General features: G+C 43.2%; 1 protein-coding gene across 2 annotated transcripts; it reads right to left on the bottom strand.

Annotated features, from left to right (window-relative positions):
• Window positions 1-2,300: 2,300 nt before the first annotated feature.
• LOC113422204 (uncharacterized) lies at window positions 2,301-16,091 on the bottom strand. Of its 2 annotated transcripts, none has more exons than XM_026682997.2 (3): window positions 15,900-16,091; window positions 13,010-13,131; window positions 2,301-6,127 (listed from the first exon to the last, which is right to left on the bottom strand). In XM_026682997.2, the coding sequence occupies exons 2-3, from the start codon at window positions 13,095-13,097 to the stop codon at window positions 4,620-4,622; spliced, it is 1,596 nt and encodes a 531-aa protein (XP_026538782.1). In that variant the 5' UTR covers window positions 13,098-13,131; window positions 15,900-16,091; the 3' UTR covers window positions 2,301-4,619. The 2 variants fall into 2 exon arrangements, with proteins under 2 accessions (XP_026538782.1, XP_026538783.1); XM_026682998.2 differs by having other exon boundaries at window positions 2,301-6,124; window positions 15,900-16,090.
• Window positions 16,092-16,297: the final 206 nt, after the last annotated feature.

The following is a 16,297-nucleotide window of genomic DNA, read 5'->3' as shown; positions in this document are numbered from 1 at the left end:
AGGTACAGTTTCAGAGATTTTTAAGAAAAAAGAAGAGAAGGGATATTGACCCCTCTCTGCATTTATGTATGTATGTGTTCTTTTGGAAAGTAGTGTGGGGAAATGTACAAGCTCCTTCACCTTTAAAGATTATTGTGTAAACTGAAGGTGCAGGTCTGGTGTTGCTGGACAATGCTCAGGTCTCCCTTGACTTGGAATTGAGCCCAAATACCTGGTGCTTCTTGATCCAGAAAGTATGACCTGCAGAATAATGGCTGCTGCTTCTGATGGGGGTTATTCCCCAGAGAGTAGCTTGCATATCATGAAAAGGGCTTTTCAATCAGAATTCCCTGCCCTAGCCCCCCAAAAAGAGAATCCCTTTTTCACATAGTCATGCAGGATTACAGTCTACACAACATGGGTGTCAAATTGGCAGTGTTGCATTGCCATCATGTGATGTATCACGACGTTTTCCCCCTTTGAAGAGCTGGGGTAGGCGTGGCCTGCATCAGAGGTGATATTCAGCAGGTTCTGACCAGTTCTGGAGAACCAGTAGTGGAAATTTTGAATAGTTTGGAGATCCGGCAAATACCACCTCTGACTGGCCCTGTCCCCATCTATTCTCTGCCTCCCGAGTCCCAGCTGATCGGCTGGGACTCCCGAGTCCCAGCTGATCTTTTGTTGCTCTGCACAGAACAGAGCTGGAAAGCAGGTTAGTGAGGTGGGGAGGGAATGGACATTTTACAATATCCTTTCCTTGCCACACCCACCATGCCACACCCATCAAACAATGCCACTCCCACCAAGCCACGCCCACAGAACCGGTAGTAAAAAAAATTGAATTTTTGATGCATTCAGCCCATGGGCTGCCAGTTTGACACCCCAGGTATACAAACAAGATCGACATAGTTTCTCAAGCCAGAAATCCTATCCCATCGACCATAATAATGTCTCATCACAGGTTTAATTTTGCTCCAGAAGTTGTGGGTGCTCCAACAATGGAGGTTTTTAAGAAGAGATTGAACAACTATTTGTCTGAAATGGCATAGGGTTTCCTACTTGACAGGGGGTTGGACTAGAAGACCTCTTTCAACTCTTGTTATTCTGAAAAGACACAGGACTACCATGAAAAACTATCATGGCTCAGGGATAGAGACAAATATTGAAAATAAAGTTTAAGAACAGAATACTTAGAGGGCAGAGTCCGCTCAGGAATTTTTGTTTAGTGTTTTGGATTTGACAGAACAATTGAGAAAAGAGCATTGTGATCATTGAATCAACTGGAGAGTATACCATCTCTGGAGAAGTCATTACAGTATGAAAGTGACGAAGATTACAATTTTTGTAACTTCAATGCCATTTGCTCAGTGATAATGAGGACTGGTATCTTCCAAGTGGACCACTTATCAGAAAAATGAAGAAGTACTGTTGTCCTAACTTGCCAAAAAACCAAGAGGGAAATTGTAGCACCACCCATACTTCAATGCTGCCCCAACCCTACTCTTCCCTTCACCCTCAGGTATTTTTTTCAGTCAGCTTGGGTGGGAATGTAGTTAAGACTCCCAACCTGCCACAAGATCCCTGTTGGATCAGACCATAGTTCTAGCTAGACTAATTCCTTCATTCCCACAATAGATATGCAAAAGCTTCTGGAATGCCTGACATGAGGGGCAAGACAACACTACCTCACACCTGATTCCCTCAGTAATTTTGGGATTCAGCAAAATAAATGAGATAGTTTAGAATTTTCAATCCTCAGTGAAGCAGTCTAGATCATTTTAAAGCCACCAAACACTACAGACTGTAACACTGAATGGCAGCTGGTCTTGATTTTACCAGTCTTAAACATCTACAATCCATTGGTTTCACTGGGTAATGGCCACATTGGCTGAATACCACAAAATGTTTTGTTTGGGGGAAGCCAAACATCTGAGGAAGGGCACTTCCTTCCCACCCTATCTGATCTTACAAATCTCTTTCCATACCCCCTAATTATTTTTCCTTTTCAACTAAAGTGCCACAAATATTTTAGCTCAGCTGTTTGGGCCTGATGCCTTCCATAAATATCGGGACTACAGATCCCTGAATAGGCCAGGCAACGTGCTGGCTGAGATTTCTGGAAGTCAGAATTCCAGAAAGAAAGTCCAATTTAACTCAAGTGAGCATTATGGAGCTGGCTTCTATATGGTCTCCATGGGTTACATACATATATGTCATAGCCATTCTATTTTAGAATTTCGTCTGAAAACATCCAGCAAGCTTGCTGAAACGATAAAACTAAACCCCACAGCACGGCGCATAGTAGAAAAATCAGACGTACATAAGCTACAATTTTTTTATTTGATTACTCCTAACCATCAACAAAGAAAATCAGAGATTAGAAACTTTTTCATCTCTATTAGTCAGTTGGGGAAAGGGGTCCTAAAACAGAAAAATGCTTGTTTGCTTTAGACAAAAACAAATGGGGGAATAGGACAAAAGCAAAATCGAGAGAAGCATATCATGTCAAACAGGTACCTCAAAAGCAATAAAGCAACAGAAATTCTGAAGGAAACATGACAGTAAAGCAAAGGAAATTGGTTGGGAAACACAGGCAGATAGGATGAGAAAGAGACAGGGTTACAAGACCTTTTACTAATACATCGTCCATCTATAATATTAATCCTCCAATTTGGTGTTTCAAAGAGTGTTGTGGATGTGCAGAATCACAGCATGTTTGCAGTAACTCCACTCTCCCCCCAAGGCCAGGATTCCAGTCCTCTGTGGGCATCTCTTCAGTAAGCATGCCACAGAGTGGGAAGGGCAAGATGGATTCTTCCAGGTGGATTCTTCTGGAACACAAATCTGAGGTAGAATTTGAGGATCGTACAGCAGCTGGAGAAATAATTTACAACCTCAGCAACTGGGAAGACAACCCTCCCTCTATTTTTATCAAACTTCACTGACCATCAGGACTCAAAAGTGGCTTTGCTTGAGGCCTCTCCCATCTATCCCCCACGCTTAGAATTCTCCCTGATGCACAACTTGGCTTTCCATAGCCTCCACCAGCAATCACTTCTTCTCAAGAAAGTTTTCTCAAACTCCAAGCTTCTTCAGGTTTCGCCAGCACCTTTTTTTCCTCCCCAATTCTAGGGACATCATGCTCCAGTGATAAATGCTAAATGTTAACCTTGCACATCCAGGAGGCTCTTCCCTCCCTCCGAGTTTTTATGTCCTTTCGTTATATTTCTAGCCTGCTCTTCTCTAGATTAAATTCATGTTCTGCTTCTTTTTCCCCTTACACTCGCATCAATCCAAAATTTCTGGGTATCCTTGTTCCTTTCCTTTTTATAGCACAAGGAGCTGTTTGTCAACACCTTCTCAATAGGCCCTTCATAAACGCCACTTATAATTCTGACACAAAAATTATGCAGCGGACCCAGGATCAATGCCTGAAACGGTTTCTAATTTTCTTGAAAAACAAAAGGCTGGCCACCTCTGAATTTTTCCATCATCCATAGACCATCCACATATATGTTCCTCATTCCCGTATCTGGATTCTTCTGGAATCTATCTATTGTCTATCCTCCATACATTACTCCTTTGGGCCATCTCAACCCAAATGAACCGACATCCCACTCCGTTCCCTTGGTTAAGCAAAGCCACTTCCCTGCCTAAGAATGAACCACTGTGACCAATCTATCAAGAACACCCAGGTTAAAGCACCAAAACCAAATGTACCTGGTGGACTGGGACTTATTAAACCAACACTCCACGTAACTATAGGAGAGTCAAGTGTTTTCTACAGTTAATGCTGGAAAAGAAATCCAAATATTTCTGGGTGCACTAACATCTCTCCAAATTAGTTAAGGAGAAACTAAACAGCTAGGATTCCAAAAACCAAGAAAAAATAGGGAGGGTTTTTATCCATGTAGCCCTCCCCCCCCAAACTATGTGTCAAGAATGGAATAGTTTGATATTAAGATAGTCTCTAGATATTCAGGTACTACAGTACCTTCTAATTATGGTATTCACTAAAATACAATTGGCCAGCATAAAGCCTCAGATGTTTAGGTTCTTTAGTCAATAAAGCTTTTTTTTCCACATTCAAGAAGCTTACAAATGCTCGTTTTCAGGCCCCCATGCAGATTTCCACAGCATTTACTAAAGTCTCAGTCAGGCATATTAAGGTCTGGAAGTCAGTCTTCAGCATTTGTTAAAGCTTCATTATCCAGAGTTTAAAATAAAAAAAAAAAGGATTGTGAGGGGAGATAATTGGTCTATCCAAGGCAAGGCTATCGATCTACAACATAAAGATGAACAGGAAATAAAGCTTTTCCCCACAACCTTGGGGCACATTGATATGTACAGTATCAACTAAATGTGAAATAAAGTCATCCGCATGGACTGTAAATCAGGATCCTCATCACCAATGAACATGGTTATTATTGTCTTATTGACCGATCTTGTTTCATATGCTGGTGAAAGCCATACCCCTCCACCAAGACTTTTCTGTGAGCTTCCTAAACTGTTCCTAAAATGTTCTTCTCTCCCACCATGTTTATAACATCGGGTCCTGTTGCAAGAGCTGAAGAAGTACTGGAGTCTCCACAACTTCAGAACATCGGCAATGGCCTTCTCTTGCAAGGGGTTCTCGGCTGTTAAATACTGGAGAACCCGTTGCCTTCACATTTCAGTTCAATTAAATGTTCCTGGGGGGACTCCTTCACATGGCACCTTTGATGCTTGAGCAGGTTGGCTCGGCGGGTGAACCCCTTCCCACAGCTGGAGCACCGGAAGGGCTTGGTCCCAAAGTGGGTTCGCTGATGGATGAGGACTTCCAAGGTGGTGCTGAAGCTGCGCCCACATTCGCTGCACTTGTAGGGCCTCTTGCCTAGGTGACTGAGCTGATGCTTGAAGAGCTGGGAAGTCTGGCTAAAGTGCTCAGGGCAATCGGGGCATTTGTAGGGTTTCTCCCCCGTGTGGATTCGCTGATGCCTTTCCAAGTGGGAGCTCCAGGCAAAGCTTTTTGAGCAATACTGGCACTTGTGGTTCTTCTCCATGGCGTGACCTCGCTGATGAGCTAGGAAAGCAGAGCTATCCCCAAAGCATTTGTCGCAGTCCCCACATTTATAGGGCCGGATATGAGAGTGAGTCTTGTTGTGATGGAGGAGATGGACCTTCTGGGCGAACTTCTCCCCGCAGATGGGGCAGGGGAACGGGCGCTCCCCAGTGTGCACCCGACGGTGGCGCTCAAGATGGGATGCCCACACGAACCCTTTCCCACACTCTTCACAGAGATGGGTGCGTTCACGGTGGTGTCCCCGCTGGTGCCGCATCAGGGTCTGCCGACTCCGGTAGACCTTGCCGCAGTCCTTGCAGCCCAGGTGGGTCTTCTTGTGTTCCTCCAGCTCAGAGATCTGAGCGAAGCTTCTCCAGCAAGCAGGGCAGTTGTAAGGGCGCTCGCCCATGTGGTTACGCCGGTGCTTGGCCAAATGGGCACTCTGGCTGTACGACTCTCCACATTCAGGGCACTTGAAAGGCCTCTCTCCGGTATGGACCCGCCGGTGCCTCTCCAGATGGGAAGCCCAGATGAAGCACTTCCCACAGTCCGAGCATTTATGGGGCTTCTCTGCGGTATGGCCCTTCTGATGGTTCTCCAGGGCTGAGCTCTGGGCAAAGCGCTTCCCGCACTCAGAACACTTGAAGGGTTTTTCGATCAGCTGGGCACAGCTGTGCTGCAAGAGATGGAAGTTCTGGCTGTAGGCTTCCCCACAGTTGAGGCATTTGAAGGGCTTCTCTCCCGTATGCATCCGCCGATGTCGCTCTAGGTGAGAGCTCCAGATGAAGCATTTCCCACAGTCGCTACACTGGAACGGTTTCTCCCGAGCGGCGTTGGCTTCGCTCCGCTGACGGCCTCTGCCAGTGGAATGAAGGGTCCTCGTACAATCTGAGCAACGTCTCTCCAGGCTTTTTTTCAATGCGTGTCCACGCTGGGTGGCTTTGTCCTTCTTCACCACAGGAATGATCTTTGGCTGCTTGGGAGTCTCCCGTCTCGTCAAGGGCTTGACCTTTCTGGGCACGCTTTGAGAGGTACCTGGCCGCAATTCTTCCACATCCTCCTCATCCTCGTTGTCATGGTTACTGTTGTTTAGCAATTGATTAGCTGCTAAGACAAAGGCAAAAAAGTTAAACTCCTGGCCAACATCACACCCAGCCCATGTTATACCAACTCTTTTAATTTGGTGTTTTCATCACTGAAACATCCAAATTCCTGGCAAATGTCATAAGTATAACTTCATTTTTTAAAAAGCTGTTTATATATATATATATATATATATATATATATATATATATATATATATATATATATATATATATATATATATATATATATATATATATACACACATACATACATACATATATATATATATATATATATATATATATATATATATATATATATATATATATATATTGTTTATATAAAGAAACATTAGAAACAAATATATTATTTACTACTTCTGAAAGGAATGCATATAGCTAGAAATTAACAAGTCATAATATTTAAAATAAGGCTATAGAAGACGTTTACTCCCCCACCCCCGCAGCAACCATTTGAAATTCAATCAATCAATCAGAATAGAGCTGGAAGGGACCTTGGAGGTCTTCTAGTCCAGCCCCCTGCTCAAGCAGGAGAACCTATATTACAAAAGCAAAATAATTCTATTTTCACTTTTGCTTATCATGTACTAATTTAATAGTGCTTTAGGAGCAGCAACGAAAAAGGAAAAGGGGCTATATAAATATTTTAAATAAGCAAACTATATAAATTTGGCAAATGAATTCACAGCCTTCCCCAACCTGGTGCTCTTCATATGTGTCAGACCACAATTTCTATCATATACTTAGCACTTTTCCCAAACTAGCAAATGTATTACTGTTGTTATAGCCTAATGCACTAGAGGGCGCTAAAGTAGAAATTACCATAAGAATGGAGCACCATTCCAATGTTATGCTGGGCCAACTAGCCTAACCCCTAGTTACAGTAGCTACCAATTAGAGATTACAATTACAATTATACTTCAATTATACTATAACAATTTTCACTGCATAAGGAATGTTTTTTTCCTGGACCCTCTAAGTAAAAGTAACATTTCCACCATCTCCAATCCATTCCCACCAAGCAGCAGATACACCAAACAGACTAAGAATCATGGTTCAAGTTCTTGGGATACGCTAAAGGCTAAAGGAATTAAAAAGGCTTGAAGCCAGGTGGCCAATATGAGGTTTGCAAAGAGAAAAGGAATTGGGGGAAAATGCACTGAGAAGGAAATAGGGTTGTGCAAACTCCAAGGAGGAATACTTAAATCAGGAGTGAGCAAATATGGCTCCCTCACAACCTGTGGACGTCATGGTGGCTGGCTCAGGAATTCTGGGAGTTGAAGTCCCTAGGTTGTAAAGAGGCCATAATTGTCCCCCACTCCTTGCTTAATATGGAGGGCAAAAACAGGTGTTGGGGGGGAGCAACCCAAATGGGTGATTTAGGATGTCACCAGAAAAAGAAATGGGAATCCTGGAGAAAGAAAGGTAAAAGATACAAGGAAGGAAGATGGGGCAGAGGGCACAGGGAAGGTAGTCTAGGGCATCCATTTTGGAACGTAAGTGTAGTTAACAATGCAGAACTGGCGTAGCAAGCAGCTAATAGGATGCAGAAAGTCCAGACAGAAAATTATGAAATAGCCTTTCCAAGGAAAAGGAACACCTCAGCTTTCCCACCTGTCCTACTTCCCATCTTTTTTTCCCCACTGACCAGGAATACTAACCAGGACCAATAAGTATCCAGAAGAGAGCTTCCTGGGCAGCTATTGTCGTTCTGCTCTCTGCCATTAGCTGAGGCTTTATTCTCCTCTCTCCTCCAAGAAGACAGTCAGGGAAAGACTGAAGGACCTTTAGGCCAGGGAATGGTTATTCCTGTAATGGGTGGAGCCCACCTGATTTTTTTTTAAAAAAAACCTCCCACAGAGGAAATGGGAGGAGTCAAAACTCAGAGAGGGAGGGAGGATATAGGGGTGGGACAGGTTTTCCAAAACTTGTATGGCTTTTTCAAGGGACACCAGAGGGGATCCCAAGCATTTAAACTTTTGATGTCTGGAAAAAACAAATCGAGATATGTGCCCATCTAAAGTATAATTCTACGCTGGCTCAGGAATTCTGGGAGTTGAAATCCACAGGACTTGTAATAGCCATAGTTGGTCTAAAGGAAAGCACACCTGACTTTTGAAAAATGAGCCCAGCATTCAACTACAATGAGAAACGTGGTTTCATACAGTGAGACTAGGTTAAAGAGAGAGAGAGAGAGAGAGGGAGGGAGGGAGGGAGGGAGAGAGAGAGAGAGAGCAGGCATATAAACAGAGAGGACAAAAAAGGCAGGAATCTTGTCTAAAAGATCCCTTCAGGGGAGGTAGATAAGAAGGAAACCAGTCCTTAAGGGAAACAAAGGGACAAACATGTCACCTGAATCAAACAAAGAATGTCGGGCTGTTAGTATGTGAGTGAGGAGCCATAGTAGCCTATGACTGCCTGTGAGTGTGACAATGCCATCATTATCACACTCATTGGCTCCCACTAGTGCAACAAGCTCCATCCAAGACTTTCCCATAAAGGGTTAAATGACTTATCTTTTTTTCTCTAGCTTTCAACACCCAAGGAATAGCTCTACTTCTCCGTGTAAAGCTGAGTAAAGAATGCTTAGGTTAGTGGATAAGTACTCAAAAGAAATTCACTGAGTGGCTTTAAAAAAATTCAGTGATTTGCATATCTCATTTGGGACAAAAATCACTATTAAAGTCTGCATGAAAGCCAGTACACTACAAAAGTTAAAATCCGCTCCACTTCCAGCCAGCTTTTAAGTGGAAAGTCTGGTTAACTCACAACAAGCCAATCAGATTTCTGCCTAGTGCATTGTCAGTCTCCAGCTTCTAGTTCAATGTTAATTGAGTAAATCATGGGGTTTTTTTTCATCATGAATGAATGTGCCATAAAGCTAGTCACCAAGTGGGGTCTGAAAAGTCCTAGGGAAGAAGGTATTCCAGAGGAGTGACCATGACATTAACATGTTTGCCTCAGTGGTGGGATTCAAATTTTTTTACTACCGGCTCTATGGGCGTGGCTTGGTGGACATGGCTTGGTGGACGTGGCAGGGGAAGGATACTGCAAAATCCCATTCCCTCGCCACCCCCCACTAACCTGCTTTCCAGCTCCGTTCTCCTGTGCAGGGCAACAAAAGAAAGCCCAGCCAATCAGCTGGGACTCGGGAGGCAGAGAAGAGATGGGGACGGGGCCAGTCAGAGGTTGGTTCTCGGAACTACTCAAAATTTTCGCTATTGGTTCTCCAGAACTGGTCAGAACCTGCTGAATACCACCTCTGGTTTGCCTCCCTCCCTCTCTACAAAAAAGTGTCTCTTTTCTAGATCTTACTATGTAGGTTTTTTTTTTAAAACAGAACAAGTTATGGGTAACAGTTTTAGATAATGGCTTTCTGTTGTCTTGAACAGAAAGCAAGCTCTTAAACCTGTAAGCCAGCTTTCTCAACCTGCAGCCTCTCATTAGCCATGTTGGCTGTGATAATGAAATTATAGTATAGGCTTCTCTGGAGGATACCACGTTGAGAAAAAAACTAGTCTCTTGGTCCTTTAGGATAACTTAGCCTAGCTTTTGATTCTCTCATATCAGTGTTCATATTTTCCCCTTTCTAAAAGAAAGTTCTATCCTATTGTGTAAGCTCCGCCTACAAAATGCTAAAGAAATTACATTTGAAAGGCTTTGAGTTAAAAAATATTTTTGATTTCTAACATATATATAGTTTCTTTGTCCTCTTGAATTCTTGCTTGAGTAGAAAGGTGGGATATAAATCAAACAATTAAATACAAAAACCAGTGGTATGGGATTTCAATTCCATCTTTGTTTTGGCTGAACATCAATTTCAGTTCCTGTTTGTTTGGAAGTTACTTCCAAGTAAAGAAAGTGGAATTTGAACTGTAAAGACAGGAAGAAGCTTCACTTGATTACTTGGGTGAGTTGTTCAAATCTGTATGATCTTTAGCATCCAATTTGCATTTATGTAGATCTTGCAACAATTTTTTTTGTGCAGTCTGAAATTGCAATTTAAAATTTCTGTATTTGCAGATGTCAGACTTGTACAGAACAGGATCAGAAGTCTCCAAGGCTATTTATGAGGGAGATTGTGTGATTGGAATCCAGAAAACTGTCTTGATCTCTGTAAAATGAGATGTTAGATGGAGTTGAATGAAGGGAACCAAGATCCATTTGGCTTTTGGAACAACTCATCTCAACTCTGGAATAACCAAGCAGAGGATGGGTTAACTCCAAACAATTAAGTTCCTTTACTCAAAAACCTGACAATTGCAGCTACATTAGCTAGAATCTTGCATTTAGAATGACATAACCATACATGGCCAACATTACCTATTCAAGGAGTACACTTTTTATTTTACTAACTGCAAATTATGCAGAAGAGACAGGATTATGAGGCAGGACCAGAACCTGCTAGTAAGATTCAGGAAAGTTACTGAACTGCGCAGCTTCATTAAGCAGCTTCATTAGAAAAATGATAGTTCTGAATCAATGAAGTGGTCACAATAATCTTTTCTATTCTGTCTTTGCCACCTTCTCAATGAAATGAGCAAAGAGCAGTCAATATGGAGATCCATACATAGACACACACTACTGTCTCCAGCGCCATAGCCTCACACAACTTGCTTGCTATTGCCGAATTCATTTGAAGGCATCAGATATCTCCTCCAGTAGGCATCTAAGAATGCTGGTATTCATAGGGATCTGATACAAATTACAGGGACAAAACAGACCTTGCGAAATCAAGGTGCAAATTGTAAGCTTTCCTACTTGCATCCTGACATAATGACAGAAATCCATGGCAGGTATCACAGCAAACAGCAAACATTTCATCACTCCTCACAGCAAACATTTCATCACTCCTCAGCCAGCACAATCACATCTGAAGGACCAACACAGTGAGGAAGATGACCCAAGTAGTGGTTTAGAAGGACTGTTAGATATAAAGAGCTAACAAGCTCCAGTCTGAGTCATGAAAGGTGCAGGATTTTTTTACTCTTGCTACACTATCCACAAGTAAATCAAACCAATAGTACAGAGGCAATGTACACATTTTGGACTTGGATTTCTAGCTCAACAAGTCTGAGAACTGTTTGGAGTAAAGCCTGTTCAGCACGTCTCTCCGAAGATGCAATGATGTACACAATGCCCCAAAAAGTGCCCTGGATTCTGGCCAAAGCCTCAAACAAGACTGAAAATCACTCCAAAACAGAGCTCTCTGATAACTGTCCAATTAAACCTTATAGCTGTGCTGATGCTTAAGAAGTCTGATATTGATTCTTTTGGAAAGCATGTGCGCTTGTTTCCCTTCAACTAAATGTCAGCATTCCAAAGAAACTTCCCATTTCAATTCAACACTCAGAGACAAAGTCCATCCAAGTAAGAATTTATTTAAAAAGTCATGTTGGCACATCTGGGAAAACCCGAATCTGAAACTTCTGGCTTTTCCCTTCCCCAAGTGAAAATCAAAGATCCATCCCCTGCACCCATCTGTCCATCACATGGCCCAATCAAACGTCATTCTATCTGAAGCCAAACCTTCACCCACTCCCATCCAGGTGCAGGCTAACATGTCCTTGACTTGTAAGAAGAACATTGCTGAGTCTAATCTATTACTCACTAAGAATTCCCCCCTCCCGAATTCCCAGGCACTAATTGTGGCAGCCTTGAAGTTTCTAAGAAAATATATGGCTAATAAAAATATGGCTTCCATGGCTGACACCAGATTCTTTACTCTTCAGGGATCTGGGAATCTACATGTTCCAACCAATCATTATACCTAAAGTCACAAATGGTGATCCAGGACACAAACGTTTATCTTTCCCCCTCCTCATAAGTCCATTAAGTGGCCAGAGAACAACCCCCATCAATCAAATCATTCCTATTTAAAACACTGAATTGAAGAAAATCAGTGTGCTTTTTAAACTAAGAAAGACACATTCTGGTAGAGGGAATTTCCGCGAGGATGGGCTCCAGTATGAGTTCGAAAGCTCAGAAGACTAAACCTCTGGTCCCAGTGACCGACCCAGACTGGATCGTGCAACGTTATCCTGGGGCATATATCTTTGCTTTCATATCTGAGAAAGTTTAAGAAGAACTGCAATACAGCACTTTAATGTATTACTATGATATCCATGGGATCAACCACCGTTTTTCCAACTGCAAAAGAGATGGAGATGATCTCTTACATCAGTGATCTCCAACCTTTCCAGCTCAGCAGATTTGGGAGTGTGTGGGGGGGGGAGATGGTTTTGTGCGTGCCCACGCACCACTTTCACAAGCGCAACTTCATGCACACACATTCACCCACCACTTCCGCATCCTGGTTCCAAACTGGCAGTGGCCCCCTATCTTACCTCACATTCTCAATGCAAAAGCAGTATAGGAAGTCACTCTTCCTTCTGCAGAATCCTGACATCAAATGAAACAACATTCAGCCTGAGGCATTCTTATACATGCAGGAGTCTTGGGAGAATACCCAGGAACAATTTGTATGTTAGAAGCTATGTCATCCTTCAGCACATGTATGAGGGCTTCTAGCAAATCCCAAATGTTTTCTACCCATCCCTTTCATTCTTGTGACACCCTTATGCGTCTAAACTGAGAAATATGCAATAATGCCCAGCTCGCTTTATATTGAGTAGAGTTCTGGAGGTGGTGGGGGAGAGGTGAGAGAGATTGTTTATTTAAATATTTCCTTAGAGAGATGCATACCCCTTTGTCTTAAGAACAGTTCAAAGACTCAGCCCTTTCGTCACATGTCTCATCAGTTAAATGCTACTGATGGCAGATGACAAGAGGCTGTCTTTATTGGACCTAAGAAATCAAATACAACTATGAGCAAACAGAACAGTGACTCCAAAATAGAAGAAAAGGGAAGGGGTATTCTTACCAAGAGACATTAGAGTCTCATAGCTTTCTTGCATAACATCTCGATACAGAGCCTTCTGACGCTGGTCTAGGTACACCCATGGCTCCATGATCCAAATAGTGTTCTCAGAGGCTTACCAGCACCTGTCAAAAACAAATTAAATGCAATGGATTTCACTGAAGCAGACTTCCCTTACTTGGAGCCCTCCCATTGTATTTTGCAGCCCAGCTGCCTTTTTTCCGCATCTTTGATTTGGTCTCCCAGACTTGTAGCAATCATTGCATCTGATTTGATCGATGTTAACAAAATATTCCGTAAGCATAAAGCATATTTTATCTGCTTCTAGATTGATTTTAAAAAAAATAAAAAATAAACAAGCCAAAGGGGAACAATAACGTACTGAAGTAGCCAGTTAAAACAGCAACAGCTGCCCTACCACAAAGGGATTTTGGGGCAGGACAGAGGGAGTAATTGCCTCTCCATGCCAATAAAACATATAACCATAAATACGCAGAGAAAGAGAGCTTCCCCTTAAAACCAGAAGAGAATTTCCCATACAAGGCCCCAGGGTAAAAGCCCATTTGAAGTGCTTTTCATGCACCAGACTCTTGCAGGCATCTGGGGACCAGGCCGCTATTCTTGGTTGCCATGGCTTCCAGTTTCAATACAGAAAAGGTTTCACAGGCCTTGAAGGACTTTTACATTATAGGCTTACATTGATTCCATAACTGTGTTTTCCTCTCTCTGAAAGAGACCTTGGATGTTATCCTTCCAAGGACATTTGGGGGTGTGTGTGTGTAGTGTGTGTGTGTGTGTAAGACTTGCAAGAATCCCCAGCATTTTTGCAAAAGCAGGATCTGCCAGACTTTTCCAAAAGTGGGGGAGCTTCCTCCATCCTTTCCATTTCCCCAAGCAGTTTAGTGGTTAAGGCACTAAGCTACAAAGCAAAAAGTCCATGAGTTCTAGTGGTATCTTAGACACAAACACAGCTGGGTGACCTTGGGCCAGTCCCTCCCTCCCTCTCAGCCCTAGGAGGAAGGTGGGAAGGGAGAGCAAACTATTTCTGAAAAAATAATGCCAAGAAATCGGCAAGGACTGAAGCAAACTCATTCCCCTGGGACTACCGCTAGTGATATCTGCAGATTTTAATTATTTTTTTTAACATTCATCACAGCTTTCTTTTTCCAGCTTGGCTTATTTCATCTCTCGCAGCTTAAAAAAATACTTCTTTTTTTTTTTTAAATCTACATAACTTTCCAGTAGCAGCAGAATCTTCACCTCCTTCCCAGGAAGAAAAAGTGCTCCGCTGACAATAAATGTGAACCTGATGGCTATTTTGAACTATCCTTCTTTCCTTGCAGATTCCTGCAGCCCCCTGCAGCAAAGAGGCTGGCTTTTGAGTCTTTTTTAGCAAATAGCCTGTCAGACTGCAGTCAGCAGGTTCCTAAGCAATGCCGTGCTCTGAACTTAAATTCTCTCCTATCAAAGTTCATTTCCAGCACCGCATCAAATCCTGATCCAGTGCTAAATAATGGGTAAACTTAGCTTGCTCAATGTGACATACTCTGAATCGGGTTGGAAAGAGACAAAATCTACATTCTGAAATTGTATGTCTGAGCTTTTACAATCCTCTTGGTACTGAACCGGTTTGCCTTTGTATCATAAGCTACTGTGAGAAAACCCTAGTTTTGCAAAGGAGCTAAAAATACATTTAAAGAGAAAGAAATTCATTCAGCCCTGGAAGGAAATTTTAAGCCATTCTGTATGATCTTATGCAGATCTGTTCAGAGATTAGTCCTACTGAATCCAGCTTTACTTAACCTCCAGATAAATGCACACAGAAATACAATCTTTTTGCAAGGCTTCTTTCATTATTTAAACACAAAAGAGGTTTTTTTTAATGACCACACCTTACCGTGGTCATTTGTCCCAACCACAGCCTTTTAACATAAACTCAGCTTCTTCAACTTTGCAGAGTGACGCTGTCATTTTTATCCCAGATCTGTGCAAGTGTAACTGTACCATTTCATCAACAAATCAAATGTACACAACAGTATCGATAATCATTTCAGGTCAGTTTATTGATTCGATAAGCCACCCAGGAGATTTAAGTGGCAAGATGCAATATCTTGACACAGGAGATGGGCATCCCCAGAACCGGCAGGAAAATAACAAGGGAGGAAAATAAATACAATACCTTTACACTTCTGTATATTCAGGATGCTATTACTATAGTTCAAAAAGAGGCCAATGGTGTGGGGTTTTTTTTTAAAATCACATTTAATAACAAAATAACTTCTGCTCCTGAATATACTTTGAAATATGCCACCTGCTCCTGAATCAAGAGGCGACTATAATACCGACGTCCTGAAAATTAATTAGGGGTGTATGCCACTGCAACATATGACCCCATCCGGGAGCAGCAAATTGGCCCCCAAATCTGATCAGCCTAAGAGGTCTTGAATCCAGGACTTTAAATGGGAGGAGGGGGGCGGCAATCCAATGCAGTTATTGATTCTTTTCTTTAAAAAGGACAGAAAAAGAAATACCCCCTCTAAGTGCGGTTCTTTTTCCCTTACCCACTTCAAGGGCCCATGTCTCTCTCTTTCTCACACACACACACACACACACACACCCGCCCTCACCCCCATCCCACTGCCCCCTGCAGCCCAAGAACGTCCCACAGATAGTCAATAGGGGGCTCTCCTCTTTCCAAATCCCCTCACCACGGCGTCGCTTTTATTTCGATCAATGACTCCCCCACCTACCCATTGCACACAGACACACACACACAAAACCCCGAGGCGAGGGGCATCGGAGCCAACCCCTGCAAAAAAACAAGAAAAAAAAATCCTCCAGGCCCGGATGCCAACGGCCCCACCCCCCTCCTCCAGGATTTGCCTTGAATCACCTGCAATCAGCCTGCGGTGCGGCTCCAGCAAGTTTGCAGGTGGGGCGGGACGAGGGGGGGGGGAAGTCCCTCTATTGCGGTGGGTATCGGCGGCGGACGCAGCAGCAACCACTTAAGATTAATCCGGATGTGCAGCGGCGACTGAGTCGCGAAACTCCGCCTCTGTATGTGGGGCTGCCGAGCGGCGGCCACGGCCGAGAAAGGAGCAGCTTCCCCTTCTGAACAGGAAGAGGAGCCCTCTGGCGGGCACAGCCCACATCGGGGACCCCCGAAAGAAGAGTCCCCGTCGGGGGTCTGGAAGGGTTGGATGCCCGGACCGGGATTAATTGGGTGGGATTAGGTATACGGCCAGATACCTTCAACCCTCAAATTCTGGATGCGCGCAACTCGCTTGCCTC

Source organism: Notechis scutatus, chromosome 2 (genome assembly GCF_049901735.1).
Source record: "Notechis scutatus isolate UNSWTSFEM ecotype Mainland chromosome 2, rNotScu1.2, whole genome shotgun sequence".
Taxonomy (NCBI): domain Eukaryota; kingdom Metazoa; phylum Chordata; class Lepidosauria; order Squamata; family Elapidae; genus Notechis; species Notechis scutatus.
This window is presented reverse-complemented; position numbering and strand designations above follow the sequence as displayed.